The sequence below is a fragment of the Neofelis nebulosa genome, chromosome 1 (genome assembly GCF_028018385.1).
Source record: "Neofelis nebulosa isolate mNeoNeb1 chromosome 1, mNeoNeb1.pri, whole genome shotgun sequence".
NCBI classification, from domain to species: domain Eukaryota; kingdom Metazoa; phylum Chordata; class Mammalia; order Carnivora; family Felidae; genus Neofelis; species Neofelis nebulosa.
The window spans coordinates 129,208,258-129,226,627 of NC_080782.1; the positions used below are offsets into that span (position 1 = coordinate 129,208,258).

The 18,370-nt window shown below is 35.2% G+C and overlaps 1 protein-coding gene across 13 annotated transcripts in view; it reads left to right on the forward strand.

The window, feature by feature from the left end:
• The window catches only part of CDKL3 (cyclin dependent kinase like 3), a 100,074-nt gene that overhangs the window by 21,740 nt on the left and 59,964 nt on the right, over positions 1–18,370 (forward strand). For 11 of the 13 annotated variants that reach the window (XR_009263713.1, XR_009263712.1, XM_058736253.1 and 8 more), the window contains exons 5-9: positions 5,057–5,169; positions 6,998–7,137; positions 12,948–13,036; positions 15,261–15,414; positions 15,529–15,852. Coding sequence is in view for 10 of the 13 variants with exons in the window: in XM_058736253.1 (XP_058592236.1) it covers positions 5,057–5,169; positions 6,998–7,137; positions 12,948–13,036; positions 15,261–15,414; positions 15,529–15,852 (820 nt within the window). In the remaining 3 variants the exon portion in view is untranslated. Of the gene's footprint in view, positions 1–5,056; positions 5,170–6,997; positions 7,138–12,947; positions 13,037–15,260; positions 15,415–15,528; positions 15,853–16,051; positions 16,190–18,370 lie in introns of all 13 variants that reach the window. The other 2 variants (XR_009263714.1, XM_058736261.1) reach the window with 2 other exon arrangements.

An 18,370-nucleotide genomic window follows, 5' to 3' on the forward strand; every position in this document is an offset into this window, starting at 1 on the left:
CTAAATGAATGAAAAAGATTAAAATATAATAAATACTCAATAAGTGTAGCCCCATAAGATTTGTGTCCCAGTTTTACCCTCTCTTCATGATATCTTAAATTCCTTTTCTCATGCACCTGCTATTCCTAACCCTTGCCCCCAAATCATATCCCCTTCTAAATCTTCTTGTTCATTGTGTGTAAATTTTGTGCCAGTTAATACTAATATGATCTAGTTCTAGCTTTTTTAAAAAAAAAAATGCTTCCTGGGGCGCCTGGGTGGCTCAGTTGGTTAAGCGTCCGACTTCGACTCAGGTCACGATCTCGAGGTCCGTGAGTTCGAGCCCCACGTCGGGCTCGGGGCTGATAGCTCAGAACCTGGAGCCTGGTTCGGATTTTGTGCCTCCCTCTCTCTCTGCCCCTCCCCCGTTCATGCTCTGTCTCTCTCTGTCTCAAAAATAAATAAACGTTTAAAAAAATTAAAAAAAAATGCTTCCTGCTGAAAGATAATTTCCTTGAAAACAGGTATAATCTCTTGTATTCCACAGAGCCAAAATTGGTGACTTGTACATGGTAAATTTGGCTTCTATGGGACTTCACGTTATGTCTGAAATAAATTTACTAGTGCATCTTTAAAAAAAAAATCGTTTTATTGTGAAACAACACAGAGATACAAAAAATCCAGCACAACAAATGTACAGTCTTAGCAACAGATCAAAAAATAGAATTTGGGAGTTAAGGGTTGGTTAAAATAGGTGAAGGGGATTAAGAAACACTTATGATGAGCAGTGAGTAGTGTATAGTGTATAGGATTGTTGAATCACATTATACACTTGAAACTAATATATATTAATTACACTTGAATAAAAAAATAGAATTTTTCTGCCCCCCTGAAGGCCCTCCATGTTCCCTGTTCCAATTTTATCACTCTCCCTTATCCCAAAAGTAACCATCCTGTTGATTTTTATTATATTCAGTTCCTCATATTTCTTTATAGTTTTATCTACTTCCATAAGTGCATCTACTTAGTTTAATCTACACTTTTGTTACAACAATTTTTTTGAGATATGAATCACATACCATAAAATTCACCCACTTAAATTATACAGTTCAGGGGCACCTTGGGTGGCTCAGTTGGTTAAGCGTCTGACTTCAGATCAGGTCACGATCTCACAGTCCTGAGTTCAAGTTCCACATTGGGCTCTGTGCTGACAGCTTGGAGACTGGAGACTGCTTTGGATTCTGTGTCTCCCTCTCTCTTTGCCCCCCTCCCCCTCCCCCCCGGTCATGCTATATCTCTCTTTCTCAAAAATAATAAAAAACATTTAAAAAATCTTAAAAAAAAACACTCATCACCTAACCCAAGATCATCTAGATTTTTTCCTATATTATTGTCTAGAAGTTTTATAGTTTTGTATATAATTTTTATATCTGTGATCCATTCTGAGTTAATTTTGTGAAAATGTTAAGATCTGTGTCTAGCTTCTTTTTCCCCCCCCCATATACGGATGTCTAGTTGTTCTAGTATCATTTGTTGAAGATTTTCCTTTCTCTACTGGATTGTCCTTTCTCCTTTGTCAGTTTAAATCGTCTTTTCTCCTCTGTTAAAGTTTAGTTATTCTTGTGAGTCTAGTTCTGGACTCTATTCTGTTCTATTCATCTGTTTATTCTTTCACCAATACCAGTGTTTTGATTATTGTAGCTTTATAATATGTCTTGAAGTTAAGGGGTATCTTTCCTCTGACTTTGTTCTTCTTCAACACTGTGTTGGCTCTTCTGGTCTATTGCCTTACCATATTGTTAAAAACCAAAATTCAGCTGAGTAAAAGTTAAAGATCTTAATGGCTCGGAGTGCCTGCGTGGCTCAGTCGGTTGAGCATCTGACTTTGGCTCAAGTCATGATATCACCGCTTGTGAGTTCAAGCCCTGCGTCAGGCTCTGTGCTGATAGCTCAGAGCCTGGAGCCTGCTTTGGATTCTGGGTCCTGCTCTCTCTGTGCCCCTCCCTCGCTCATGCTCTGTCTCTCTCTCTCTCTCTCTCAAGAATAAATTTAAAAAAACATTAAAAAAATCTCAATGGCTCTGTTCAACAATTTGTGAATCAGGCAGCATTCCATCTAGCAGATGGAAAGGCACACCAAAGGGCTGTACAAAATAGAAAGACTTACATAGGCAAAAGAGGGCAAGGCAAGGAAGTTACTAGTAAAGAACAGATTATTTTTCACCTTCCTTTAGAGAATGGCAGGGTTCTGTCTGGCAGAAACTCAGGCAACTCTCGGGAGTGCTGATCAGGTAATTCCAGACTGACTAGTTTAATATCCCATTTCTGGGATAAGTTGAAGCAAATTAAGTTAAGTATTAAGCTTCAGTTTGGTGATGTGGGCTTAGCACAAGTGACTCAATTTTGAGCATGGTGTCTCTTTTTAAACTATGTATAAACAATATAAATTTAAATATTACTTAAATTTTTTAAATATTTATTTATTTTTGAGAAAGAGAGAGAGAGACAGAGAACACGCATGCGTGAGTGGCAGAGGGGCAGAGAGAGAGGGAGACATAGAATCCAAAGCAGGCTTCAGTCTCTGAGCTGTCAGCACAGAGCCTAACATGAGGCTCGAACTCACGAACCACGAGATAATGACCTGAGCTGAAGTTGGAGGCTCAGCTGACTGAGCCACCCAAGTATCCCAACAATATAAACTTTAGAATCAGTTTGTTGGTATCCAAAATGGATTTTGACTGGGATTGTACCGAATCTATAGATCAAGTTGGGAAGAACTGACATTTTGACAATATTGAGTCTTCCTATTCATGAATATACAATATTTCTCCATTTATATAGATCTTCCAGGATTTCTTTACTGAATTTTGCTTTTTTCACTTGAGAGTTTATCTTGGAGATCACTTAAAAATTTTTTTTAAAATATTTATTTATTTAAGTAATCTGTTCACCCAGCATGGGGCTTGAAGTCATGACCCTGAGATGAAGAGTTGCATGCTCTTTCCCCTGAGCCACTCGGGGGCCCCTCCTGGAGATCACTTTATTTTTGTTTAATTTTTATTAAAATTTTTTTAAAATATTCATTTTGAGAGAGAGCGAGCGAGCAAGCATATGAGCAGGGGGAAGGGCAGAGAGAGGAGAGAGAATCCCAAGCAGTGGCTCAGGGGTTGATTCCATGAGTTGTGAGATCATGACCTAAGCTGAAATATATAGTCGGATGCTTAACTGACTGAGCCACCCAGGCACCCCAGAATCACTTTATATTATCACATACCTTATCTTTTTTTTTTTTTTTTTTTTTTAAATTTTTTTTTCAACGTTTTTTATTTATTTTTGGGACAGAGAGAGACAGAGCATGAACGGGGGAGGGGCAGAGAGAGAGGGAGACACAGAATTGGAAACAGGCTCCAGGCTCCGAGCCATCAGCCCAGAGCCTGACGCGGGGCTCGAACTCACGGACCGCGAGATCGTGACCTGGCTGAAGTCGGACGCTTAACCGACTGCGCCACCCAGGCGCCCCCACATACCTTATCTTTTTAAACAGGTGAATAATATTTTGTTGTGTATTGTACAAAATTTTACATAGCCTTTCTTCTGTTGATGGATGTTTAGGTTGTTTCCATTTTTTTTTTTCTACCACAAATAGTGCTTATTATTTATCTTTTATCATTTATCTTTGTGTTCAAGGGTGGGCAGATCTTTGGATAAATTCCTAGGAATAAAGTTGGTCAAAAGTATGTACATTTTTTTTTTTCTTTTTTTGAGAAGGGGAGAGAGAGAGAGAATGAGCAGGAGTTGGGGGGGGGGGCGGGTAGAAGGAGAATGAGAATCTCAAGTAGACTCCACGCCCAGTGCAGAGCTCAATGCAGGGCTTGATCTCACAACCATGCAATCAACACCTGAGCCAAAATTGAGAGTGAGTTGCTTAACCAGCTGAGCCACCCAGGTGCCCCAAAAGTATGTACATTTTTTATTTTGATAACTTTTGCCAATTTTCCCTTCAAATAAGTATAGTTTACACTCCCAAAACAGTACATGGGAGTATTCATTTTCCATAGCTTCACCAATACAGCAGTTACTGAATCTTATAATTTTTATCAATTGGGTTAGAGAAAGATATATCTTACTGTAGCGTTTTTTTTTAAATTTTTATTATTATTTTTTTTTAGTTTTGAGACAGAAAGAGAGAGACAGAGCATGAGTGGAGGAGGGGCAGAGCAAGAGAGGGAGACACAGAATCCAAAGCAGGCTCCAGGCTCTGAGCTGTCAGCACAGAGCCCGATGCAGGGCTCGAACTCACAGACCACGAGATCATGACCTGAGCTGAAGTAGGACACTTAGCCAACTGAGCCACCCAAGTACCTCCTCAATGTAGTGTTTACATTTCTTCTGAATGTGAGATAGGGCTGCTTTTTATCTGTTTAAAAGTCTTAGTAATATAAACTATCTTTTAAAAACTGGTTATGTCGGGGGCGCCTGGGTGGCTCAGTTGGTTAAATGTCCAACTCTTGATCTTAGCTCAGGTCATGACAGTTTGTGGGATGGAGCCCCTAGCCCCTGCTTGGGATTCTCTCTCTGTCTCTGCCCCCTCCCCCTGCTTGCACTCACTTGCTCAAAATAAATAAGTAAACTTAAAAGAAAAACTGATTAATTGGGAAAATGTTGGAATTATGAATGACTCACAACACCTTAAGATAAGTAAATGTAAATGGTAAAATATTTAAGATTTTTTATATTCCTTAAAAAACAAGATGATTTTGGTATTCAATTATTCTAATTAATAAACCATTTATCATAATGTCCTTATATAAGTATTTGAAACAATTTTAGAATTATAGTTACTTTTCATCTGGACTACTACATGGCTTCTCATGTGATTTAAATATAAGCTATTTAATATTATTAATAAAATGTGATGTTTATATATATCCTAAAGTTGGGTTATGATACTAAGGTGAAAATTTATAAGTGATACCACTTAACTATTCTTTTTTCTTTGGCTGCAACTTTATTTAAAAATTTTTTTAGAAAAGGTATGTATTTCTCCATGAAAAAGCAATTTATTCTTGTTGTTTCAGACCTGTAGATATCTGGGCTTTAGGTTGTATGATCATTGAGATGGCCACTGGAAATCCCTATCTTCCTAGCAGCTCTGATTTGGATTTACTTCATAAAATTGTTTTAAAAGTAGGTAGGTACTACTGAAATATACTGTTAAATGCCTGAAATAGATATTGCCAGATCACATCTGCTTGATATTCACATTCAGTTTTTTCTTTATAAGAACAGGGAAGCATATTGTTTTGGTAGATGGCAGCAAGTGGATGCCTTGGGCTGATAAAGAAAGTAGAAAATTCTCTGTTTTTGTAAATAATGTTTTCTTTGCTAGGATGTAAGTAGCTAAGACATTTGCTAATGATTGATAGTAAGAAAAATAGTACAGTAGGAAGCTTCAAATTGTCTGAAAGTTGTTCTAAAGTTTTGGCTTCTATAAATATTTGCATCTCTGAAAGAGGACTTTTAAATAATAGAGTTGATTTAGATGTCTTTTTTTTTTTTAACGTTTATTTATTTTTGAGACAGAGAGAGACAGAGCATGAACAGAGGAGGGGCAGAGAGAGAGGGAGACACAGAATCCGAAACAGGCTCCAGGCTCTGAGCTGTCAGCCCAGAGCCCGACGTGGGGCTCGAACTCACGGACCGTGAGATCATGACCTGAGCCGAAGTCGGACGCTTAACTGACCAAGCCACCCAGGTGCCCCAATTTAGATAGATGTCTTTTAAAGTAGTTGGAGATAGAAAGTTACTGAGAATTTTTTTTTTTTTTTTTTTTTTTTTTAGCCACAATAAATAACCAGGTACCTAAATAACTTATTCAAAAATACATTTGCTGAGGGGTGCCTGGGTGGCTCAGTTGGTTAAACATCCGACTTCAGCTCAGGTCATGATCTCACAATTTGTGAGTTCGAGCCCTGTGGTGGGCTCTGTGCCTGATGGCTCAGAACTTGGAGCCTGCTTCAGATTCTGTGTCTTTCTCTCTCTCTGTCCTTCCCCTGCTCGCACTCTGTCTCTGCCTCTCTCTCAAAAATAAATAAACATTAAATTAAAAAAAGAATTAAAAATACACTTGATGAGAGCTGAATTATGATGATCTGCCTTGACTATCCAAACATTTTGATGGTTAGCCTTGCTCATGGAGTTTCAATGATTTGTTTTTTTATGTATTTCTGAATGAGGAGTTCGAGGAGCCCCTTTTGTGGTAGAGAGGCTATACATAAACATGTAATTACAGATCATGAAGAAGATACTGTGAGCAACCATAAAAATCATGAAATCTGGATAAATATTAATTAAAGATTTAGTTCAGAGTCTTAGAGCATCATACTTTTTTGGGTCATCTTTAAAGTTCTCGTTATTAGATTAATGTTAGAAAAAAACCCTAGAGATGATAGGATTACTTTTGTCCTTTTATAGATAAGGAAACTGAAGCATAGAAAGGAAAGAGATTTGCCCAAGGTCACAGCCCTAGTTATAGCAAAACTGGCGCTAGAACTTAGCTTTCTCCACTGCTGTTTATAGTTCTTTCCATTCTACTACTACTCCATAGCCTTGTTTCTTCTTTGCAATATTGCTATTTCTAAATAATTTAGATATTTTAGCTGTTTTGAGTAAGGCTTTGCTGACGAACACTTGTTAGTTAAGCTATTTAGATGCCCATATGGAAATATGTAAAAGTTTGCGCTTTTCTTGATAGCATCATATATTATGTCTTATAATTTGGGAAATGAAAACGAACCTGGTGGTTTTAAATTTTCTACTGCTTACCTGCTATCAACAGATTACTGGGGAAACTTATGAACTTTTATGCTGTATTCAGATAGTGCCTTCTTCAACCTTAAAAAATTAACATAATTGTTATTCTCCCTTTTTAGTAATTTAATGCAAGTCACATAGCAATTTATTTTGATTTTAGATTAATTTCCTTGTTTTCTTATATTCATATTTTTTTTTCTTTCCAGGCAATTTGACACCTCATTTACAGAATATCTTTTCCAAGAGTCCCATTTTTGCTGGGGTGGTCCTTCCTCAAGTTCAACACCCCAAAAATGCAAGAAAAAAATACCCAAAGCTAAATGGATTGTTGGCAGATATAGTTCATGTAGGTTAAGAATTAAGGACATATTTTGGGGAAATTTGCATAAATTATAATACAGTTTTAGGATATTACTTTAATGAAATTCCAAAAGGATTCGTAATGTTAACTGTTAACAGTTATTATATTCCTCTGTCTTTATGTCTTTAGTCCAGAGAAATTAAAATTCATAGACTATAAAACTGAAAGCTCCCTAGGATAATCCTGTCCATTATTTTTAGTTTATCCCAATTTTAATGATAATTAGGGATAAACTGGAAAAATTCAAAGGACTTGCAGTGTTTATCACCACCTTTTAACAGCCAGTCTACCCAAGTTAGGGATCTGTTCCTTGTACACTGGTATCGTAAGATATCTACAAGGCATTGGCAGCTGCAGTTTTAATTTTATAAATTCACCCTGAATTTGAAGAAAACAAAAACATTATACTGTATTGCACTTTCTAATTATTTTAAAATTTAAATTTTGTTTTAAACTCGGTAATAAATATGCCAATATACTCAGTACAAAATTCAAAAAGTTAGAGAATTTACTGTGGAAAGTTAAATCTGCTTCTGTTTATTTTTTCTATCCAGCCAATTTCCTTTCCCAGGTCAAGTGAGGTATCTTATTTCTGATGTATAGCCCTTTAAAAAAAGTGGTTACCTAAATTTCAAAGCAAATATGGTGTAGTGTTCATCAGAAGGGGCTCTGGAATCACATAGACTAAAACTCAGCTGTGTCACTAATTAGCTCTGTAACCTTGGGAAAGTCACTTAATCTCTGTGCCCCAGTTTACTGGGCTATAAAACAGCTTTAACAGTCTTCATTTTCTGGGGCTGGAGAATTAAATGAGGTAATGGTGAAAATGTTCTGAGCACAGGGCCTTTGATAAACTATCAACAAATGTTAATATTAATTGTTGCTTTTGCTATTTAGGTAAACTTACTAACCGTATGATATGTAACATCTAAAGACTATTCTTAAAGGAAAAAATGATTTCATTGGTATCTGGAGAGAACTAGAATTTCATAAGAATCAGATTTATTTACTACATTTTGAATTGAATTTATTTTATATATCATAGTTTTAATTCTACAAAGAATACATAATGATTATAGAAAAAGTAGAAAATACATGATAAACAAAAAGAAGTTAAGGTTTTCCCAAAATCTGGAAAAATTACTGTTGATATTTCGATTTATATACTTCTAGGCTTTTGTCAACCAAATACGTGCATAGAAATTTATGCTTTTTAAAAGATGTCATACTTCACACAGTGTTGTGTGACCTGTTTGTTATGTAACCATCTCAGTAAATATGGAACTATATCATAATTTTCAATGGTTACATGGTATTCCACTGTATGACTATAATATAGTTTGTTTAACTGATCCTACAATTTTGAACATTTGTTTTCAGGTTTTCTCTGTCACTATTGGTAAAGATGCTTTAGTGAATGTCTTTTATTGAATTAATTAATTAATTAATTTTGAAATATTTATTATTTTGAGAGCAAGAAAGTATGAGCAGGGGAGAGGCAGAGAGAGGGAGAGAGAGAAACCCAAGCGGGCTTCCCACCATCAGCACAGAGCCCAGTGTGGGGCTGGATTCCCCTGAAACCATGAGGTCATAATTTGAGCCAAAATCAACAGTCAGATGCTCACGTGACTAAGCCACCCAGGCAGCCTAGTGAACATCTTTTAAATATGTCTTTTTGAACTTATTTTATTTTATTTTTTTATTTATTTATTAAAAAAAATTTTTTTTAACATTTATTTATTTTTGCGACAGAGAGAGACAGAGCATGAACGGGGGAGGGTCAGAGAGAGGGAGACACAGAATCTGAAACAGGCTCCAGGCTCTGAGCTGTCAGCACAGAGCCCGACGCGGGGCTCGAACCCATGGACCGTGAGATCATGACCTGAGCCGAAGTCGGCTGCTTAACCAACTGAGCCACCCAGGCGCCCCATGAACTTATTTTATTATTTTTTTAGGATAAATTCCTAGAATTATGATTAGCAGGCCACAGGGTTTACACTTCTTCAGAATTAAAAAAAAAGATTTTTTTTTAATGTTTATTTTTGAGGGAGAGACTCAGTCAGAGACAGAGCATGAATGGGGAGGGGGGGGACAGAGAGAGAAGGAGATACAGAATCCAAAGCAGGCTCCAGGCTCTGAGCTGTCAGCACAGAGCCTGATGTAGGGCTCGAAACCACGAAACATGAGATCATGACCCGAGCTGAGATCGGCTGCTTAACCGACTGAGCCACCCAAGCGCCCCATTTTTCAAAAGTTTTGATATATTGTTCTATATTTTCCCCCAGAAAGGTTTTACTGATTTATACTCAAGTACTCCCAAGCAGCATTGGATATAAATTCCCACTCTCAATCTAACATTGGATATTACAGTTTTAAAAATATTTGCCTATTTTTTATTGTTTAAAAAATGTTTATTATTATTTTAAGAGAGAGAGACCATGAGCAGGGGAGTGGCAAAGAGAGAATCTTAAGCAGGTTCCATACCCAGTGCGGAGCCTGACATGGGGATCGATCCCACAACCCTGGGATCATGACCTGAGCCAAAATCAAGACTCTGATGCTCGACTGACTGAGGCACCCACATGCTCCTATTTGCCTATTTTTCAAAAGTAACGCCTATACTCAATGTGGCACTCAAACTCATAACCTCAAGATCAGGGGTCACATACTCCACTGACTGAGCCAGCCAGGCATTACAAAATATTTGCCGATTTAATAAGTTTAAAATAGCATCTTTTTTTTAGTTGCAGTTATATGATTACAGGAAAGGTTGAATATTTTACCTTTATTATTAATATAATACAATATAAATTGGTCATAATAATGAAAAATTATTAGTATATAATATATAATATAAATCTATAGAAATAATATAAACAATATTTAAGAATGATTAAACTATTTGTCAATTAGACCATCTTTTTTCATATAGATTTGTGAAGTAATAAGCATATTAGTCTTTATCATAGATGTTGTAAATATTTTTCTTCAACTTGAATAATGCAGTGACTTGGTTTGCCACATTTATCATAGACAAAATACTTATACATGCTTGGGTCTATTTCTATTTCATTGATTTCTTTCTTTAATCTAGCGTAAGTACCAGTTTAATTGATTATTGTAACTTTATTTTTGTTTTTAATTACTCCTTCCCACTTTTATTTTATTTTATTTTATTTTAGGTTTTATTTTTAAGTAATCTCTATACTCAACATATGACTTTAACTCAGAACCCTGAGATCAAGAGTAACATGCTCCACTGACTGAGCCAGTCAGGTGCCCCGACTATTGCAACTTTAAAATACATCTTAATATTTGGGCAAAGCATGTATCATTTCCTAGATTTAAATTTTGTAAGCAAGTTTATTGTGACATAATTTATATACAGTAAACTACACATACTTAAAATTTGCAATTTGATGAGTTTTGATAGGTGTATACACCTATGAAACCACCACCACAATCAAGATATCTAACATTTCCATCACCCTACAAAATGTCCTTTTGTCCTTTTATAATCTATCTTTCCCATCATTTCAGTTCCCAGACAACCTCTGAGTTGCTTTCTGTCACTGTAGATTCGTTCACATTTTCTAGAATATATATACATGGAATTACATAGTATGTACTCTTCAACTCAGCATTATGGTTTAGAGATTCATTCATGGCTTTGTGTGTATCAGTAGTTGATTCCTTTTTATTGCTGAGTAATAGTCCATTGTATGGATCTGTAACAATTATTAATCTATTCCCTTGTTTTGGGTTGTTTCCTATTTTTGGCTGTTACAAATAAAATTGCTATGAACATTCATGTATATGTCTTTGTGTAGATGTATAGTTTTATTCTCTTGAGTAAATATCTAAGACTGAAATGGTGGGTGGGTTTAAGGTATGTGTATGTTTGATTTTTAATGAAACTGCCAGTCTGTTTCTCAAAGTATCATATTTTACATTTTCCAAACTAGGGCATAGATTTAAATTTTCTGGTTATATTATTCAGAGAAGGACTAATTTAGTCTACCTCTAATAGGCTATGACTTGGGCAGACTTTTTAACATTTTTCTTAATAAATTTTATTGACAGATTACTGTTACACTCTAAAATAAGTATATATTTTTAACTAGTTGCAGTTTTAAGGGTATGGGTATTCCCGCATCATAAAGTGGATAATGAATTCAGTTTTGCTTTGTGACTCAATATATTTTTATTACAGTAAAAAATGCACAATATGAGATCTACCGTCTTACCAAATTTCAAAATGTATAGTATAGCTATACATTAGCTATATTCTTATTGTTGTATAGCAGATCTTTACAACTTTTTTTTTGTGAATCACTTTAAACATACATATTTGGACATAAATGAAAAGGTAATATTATATTCAATTACCTTGGTTTTTCTGGATTTTAATTACACTTTTATTTATTAGATCTTAGACAAATTGATTTCTCTGGGCCTCAGTCTCTTTATCTGTGCAATGGGAGTAATAATATATACCTTGTAGGGTTGTTGCTGGGATCAAATAATAGGAAAAAGCTAGGTGGAGTGTTGTGTGGCACACAGTAAACATCAATAAAAGTTACCAATTATTATTATTCTTTGCCTTTTTTAAAAGGAAGAATGAAAATTATGATGCAAATGAATTTTATTCAAATTCTACCATTAATATTAATAAATTAATATTAATTTATATTAATTAGTTATTACATATAATTAATTATAAATATTATATATAAATAATTATATAATATATATTAATTAATTATTATATTATATTAAATATAATATAATATAATTATATTATATTATTATATTAAATAATAAATATATTCTTTATTAATTATAAATATTATATACAAATAATTATATATAATAATATATTAATTAATTAATAATAATTAATATTAATAAAATATCTTCTATTTACAACCATGTAAAGATTTCTTATGTTCGACTTATTTTTAAATGATTAATTTTTTAAAAATATTTATTTATATTTGAGAGAGAGAGACACAGAGAGAGAGACAGAGTATGAGCAAGGGAGGGGCAGTGAGAGAGGGAGACACGGAATTTGAAGTAGGCTCCAGGCTCTGAGCTGTCAGCACAGAGCCCAATGAGGAACTCAAGCCCATGAGCAGTAAGATCATGACCTGAGCGAAGCTGGATGCTTAACCCACTGAGCTACCCAGGCTCCTTTCAATTTATTTTTAAAACTCTTACTTCTATCACCTGTTTTTGTTTTGTGGGTTTTTTTTTTTAAATCTCTATTCAGTTGAAATATTCTCAAAACAGGGTAAGAGAAAAGAGCTGTTCTTATAATGGATTATTGAAAGATTTGAGTGCTTGAAGGTTTGTTAAGTTGTATTATAGGAAGAGCACTGGATTAGGATTCAGACAATGAGTTAAAATCCTCATATGGTAAATCACTAATTATGCTTCTAGTACTGTAAAAGGGAAATAATAATCCATGAACTTTTCACCTTATGGTGCTGATAAGAGGATCAAAAAGAACAAATTAATTTCTGCTAATTGCAGCTGAAACAAACAGACTTCTGTTTTGGCTAGAATCATAGGACGTTTAACCTGTAATAATGCTTTACAAGTACAAATTTCTTAGGGAAATAAATGGTCAGAACTCACTGTCAGAAATTTCTAAGGTCTAATTCCATCTTCTTAAGAATCTTTTTAGCTCTGGGTAATTAGTTAACTTCTACATAGGTCAATTTAATTTTTACCTTATAGAGCCCTGTTAGAAACTTATTAATGTTAGAATCTTTTTTTTTTTCATTTTCTAGGCTTGTTTACAAATTGATCCTGCTGAGAGGACATCGTCAACTGATCTTCTGCATCATGAGTATTTTACTAGAGATGGATTTATAGAAAAGTAAGCATGTTGAGTGATTATGGACTTTATAGTGTTTTATATTAGGAAGTTTTAGTAGCATGAGAATTGCTGCATAGGTTAATGTTACACACACAGAAAATTCAATTTAACAAAAACTTTACTGAGTTCCTCGCTATTGACTAGGTGTATGGTAGGTTCACAGGTGTTATGATGAAAATTGTAATAAAAATAATTGTAGTTAACATTCATTACAGTTACTATGTCCTAGGCAGTATGCTAAGCTCTTTACACACATTTTCAATGGCAATCATAGGCCAGAAGATAGTAAATAAACAATCAGTACTGTTTAACTTTATTCCCATTTGGACCTCTGACTCAGAATAGTCTGGTTTTTCCTCTTCTGACAGCTTCTCTGATCTATATGTTATAGTTGGCATTTATTTCCCAAATGATTTTTTTCCCTCTGCTTTATTTATTCTCTATTGCAGTCCCTGTTGTCATATTGTCCCTACCAAAATGGAAATTTCTGGAACGTAGGGACCATGCCTCTAGTCCTTCTGTGTCCAACATTGTATATGTAACATATAATGACAGTGTATATTTATAAATCAGCTGTATTTCTTTAAAAGAAAACCCACCGTTTTCTATTTGGGCTTTGAAAGAAGATTTTTTTCTTTAATTACAGAGTCATTCAGTTGGTCTTTGGATGTGAGGTCAGAAAATATGGACATCATTTGAAAATGTGATGAATTTAAGATTAGGCATGGAAAGTTCCAGGAACTGCCATGGAAGATACACTATAATAGAAAAAGGCAAAGAAGAGAGAATCCTTTAGAGTACTTAGAACTTTAAGCATTTTAAGAATTTTAATATAAAATAAAAAATGTAAAGAAGGTATATTGAAAATCCATTGATGAAAAAAGTGCCAGTTATTGAATTAAAAAGTTGCTTTATATCACTTCTCCATAGACCAAGTTGATTTCTCCTGGATACTTAGATACTAGGATTTTAGCATGATGGGGTGAAAGTTCTTGAATTCCAATGATCGAATTCTCAGAAAATGTTTGGAGAAGACCTTTTCCTTTGATAAGTGACCTCTCCCTTTCACAGAGCCTTCTGCAATGCAAAGGAGTTTTGGCAGAAGTATGACATTTTCTTATTCAGCCAAATGAATCACACTGTTTATTTTCTTCGTCTCTTCACACTCCCCTTTACTAGACATGTACCCTGCACAGCCCTGTCAAGATTGGGTTGAACTAGGGAAGAATTTACTCATGGAATGGTATTTTAAAGTTTCCACAAACTAGGGGACACCTGGCTGGCTCAGTTGGTGGAGGATGTGACTTTTGAAATTGGGGGGTGAGTTCAAGACCCAATTGTGTGTAGAGCCACTTAAAAAAATAAAGAAAATAAAATTTCTCCAAAGTGATAATAATAGCTGCTTCAGGGAGGGGAACTGTGCAACTCAGGGGCAGGGTAGGAAGGAGACTTTTCAATACAGCCTTTTACGTTCTGAGCCATGTGAATGGTTTTCTATTAAAAAATAAGTAACATAAAAAAATCAAACTAAAACCAAAATCATCTCCCTTTAATATTGATGTATTCTGTTACATTTTGTACTAAAAATATTTCTCTAGACTAAGATTTCAGAAACTAATTAGTTCTTTTTTAAAAAAATTTTTTATTAAAAAAAATTTTTTTTAACGTTTATTTATTTTTGAGACAGAGAGAGACAGAGCATGAACGGGGGAGGGTCAGAGAGAGGGAGACACAGAATCCGAAGCAGGCTCCAGGCTCTGAGCTGTCAGCACAGAGCCTGACGCGGGGCTCAAACTCACGGACCGCGAGATCGTGACCTGAGCCCCGAAGTCGGCCGCTCAACAGACTGAGCCACCCAGGCGCCCCTAATTAGTTCATCTTTTAAGTACTGTTACTTTGAAGAAACACAAAAAGGACAAAATGGTTTGGGTTTTCCTTGGAAAGAATAATACATTTATGAAAATTAAAAAAATAATTTTATTGAGTAAAGTTTTCTAAAAGTTTTATATAGTAAATTCCCATGCCAAAATTTTTGGAAGATTTATCTTTACCAGGAAGCAATTTGTATTAAATAAATATTGTACCATCTCTTGGCACACGTGCATTTTTAATAACTTATTTATGCTGTAGTTAGCACGTAAATTAATTGATTAACTGGTACATTAAAGATAAAATACTTTATATAAATAAAAGATTATTGGTTGATAATTGCTTGTTTTATCAGATTTATACCAGAACTGAGAGCTAAATTACTACAAGAAGCAAAAGTCAATTCATACATAAAGCCAAAAGAGAATTCTAAAGAAAATGAACTTAGGAAAGATGAAAGGAAAACAACTTCTACCAATACACTGTTAAGTACTCCAATTTTGGGAAAGGTAAAGACTATTCTCTTTCTGGCCAATATAACTGTATTATAAGTAGCACTCTAATGATAAAAATAACTGTTCTTCTGACTGAGATTTTGGATGTTTGGATATTTCCTATTCCAGGAAATGGAAAAAGAGAAAAGGCCCAAGGAGATCAAAGTCAGAGTTATTAAAGTCAAAGGAGGAAAAGGAGATATCTTAGAATCAAAAAAGACAGAGTGTGAAGGTGGACATTGTCAACAGGATGCAATTGAAAATGTTCATACTATATCTCAAGACACAAAATCTGTAATCAGTGAACTACCAAACCCTGTCAATCCCGGCACTAACTCTAATGGAATGAAAAATGATCCACATGCTGGAGGTAGTATGATGATGCCACCTATCAATCTAACTAGCAGTAATTTGGTGGCTTCAAATCCCATGTCAAATCTTTCCCACTCCAAGGTGAGTTGTGACAAAAAAAGACAGAAGGAAATGAACCTAAGTGATACAACATTCCTATATAAAGGTGTTTCAAGGAATCAAGTTCATAGTGTCTGTATATAAACTGAATTTGAGGATATATTGAAATTATAATAATAGGACATTACTGAGTGTTTCTTAAGAATGCCATAGAAGAAATTAACTTTTCTTACCTATATAGATGTCTAATTTTCCACTTATGCCTTTGGGAAAAACCTCACTTTTAAAAACAAGAGCCTCAGGATAATTTCTTCCCATTTGAAGAAGAAAAAGTTGATATGACCTAGGTTCTGGGACTGATGTGCCTTGGTATAACAAAGTAAGCATTTTTTTCTGTATCATAGCAGATTTTCTAAATGGAGGAGAATAGTTGAAAATAATCGTTTATAGTCAAATAGCCTTTGAAGATCAAGTATTTGGGGAGGAAAACAACATATTAGGCCAGTTGTAGATTTAGGTACTGATACAGATTGAAAGACTGGTACCATGAGTCTGGTTAATCAAGGGCAGTGTGATGTATATAGCAAGGGTCTATTTAGTAAGGCATCAGGGATAGTTTTAAATTTAGGGAGAGGCGCCTGGGTGGCTCAGTTGATTGGGTGTCCAACTCTTGATTTCGGCTCAGGTCATGATCTCAGTGTCATGGGATGGAGCCCTGCACCAATCTCCACACTGAGTGTGGAGCCTGCTTAGGATTCTCTGTCTATCTGTCTGTCTGTCTGTCTCTCTCCCCCTCTGTCCTCTCCCATGCTCCTGTTCTTTCTTTCTCTCTAAAATAAAATAATAAAAAAAAAAACCTTTAAACTTAGGGACACTACCATGAACCTGGGTTAGGAAGGAGACTACATTCAGCATCCCAAGCCCATACTAGCATTTGAGCTATAAGTTGTAAAGCTCAATGGCTACAGCAGTGGGCCAGTGGACGTTTCTGTGTCAGTCCAAAGGTACAACAGTCTACAGACAGCAAGAGCCCATTTGTTCTTGAGAGGACCCCAAAACCCTAGTTGCAATAACCATGGTTGTAAGCCAGCCTTGGAAACCAAGCTCAGAAATTCAGAAACCAGTAGTTAAGAGATCCAGATTTAGAACAAATACAAGAAACCAAGTAGGCCAGCTGGAGTGAGCCCACAACATGGTTGTTACCACTGATGTTAGCCATGAGCAAGTTGTCTCTCTGTTTTCACCTACTTCTATCAATTGGCATTTACACAATGTGACTGCATTTTGGCACTCAGTGTTCAAACTGTAGACTGCCATGATATCACTTCATTACTGAAGCTAAAACAGAAGTGCTTATGGGGAGTTCTAATAACTTTGCCTTCATTTTTAAATAATAGGTTGACTGAAAGAGTGAAAAAGAGACATACTTCTTCACAATCTATTGTACAGTTTATGTCTAATAGCAGGCAAGAGGATGTAGGTCCCACTCAAGTAAGGCAAGAACCTAGTCATTAAAACATGGCCTCTTTTAAACTTTATCCTTGACTCCCTCCCCATTCAATCCTTTTTTCTATCTTTAGGGCTCCAACATTTTAAAAAATGTGCTTTTAGCCTTTTTTTTTCCCTCCTGAGATGAAAATAGGCCATCATTTCCTTAGTGCTTTCAGTTTTCGTTAATTTCTTATAATTTGATTTCTGTATGTGTGTGACTTGCACAAAAAAAGTTAAGATTTTCACCCTTAAAAGTCACAAGACTTGGGGTGCCTGGCTAGCTCAGTCAGAAGAGCATGTGACTCTTGATCCTCTGGTTCATAGGTTCGAGCCCTACGTAGTGTGTAGAGATTAGTTAAAAAAAAAAATAGAATCTTAAAAAAAAAAGGCACAAGACTTTTTGGTCTTTTACTGCCCCCAAAGTGTTTTTAATATCTTATTTATAGATTAAAGGCAATTACCAAATAGACACATCAAACTTTTCACTAGAAAAATATAATCCGTGGGGCACCTGGGTGGGTCAGTAGGTTCAGCATCCAGCCTCAGCTCAGGTCGTGATCTTGCGGTTCACGAGTTTGAGCCCCACATCAGGCTCTGTGTTGGCAGCTCAGAGCCTGGAGCCTGCTTCAGATTCTGTGTCTCCCTCTCTCTCTGCCCCTCCCCTGCTTACACACTCTCTCTCTCTCGCAAAAATATATAAACATTAAAAAAAATTATTTTAAAGAAAAATGCAATCAGTGTAGTTCATTGCCTTACTGTTTTACATAGGGAAGTAGCTTATTAAAAATTGAAGCATAATGTTATTTATAATAATAAAAAATGAAAACAACACAAATCTATCTAAGAGCAAGCAAGTCATTAAGCACATTAATATATATTTACACAGTGGCATACTACATATTACATTGTGGTAGAGTGTTCATTAACTTAGCAGATTTTTTGTCATCTGTTGCCAAATGAGTGAAAATAGGTAACACATTTCTAGAGTTCTGGGTTCTCAGGTTTTCAATATGTCCAGAGTACATCATTTTGTAAATGGAAAATAAATTATTAATAAAATGAACTGAAG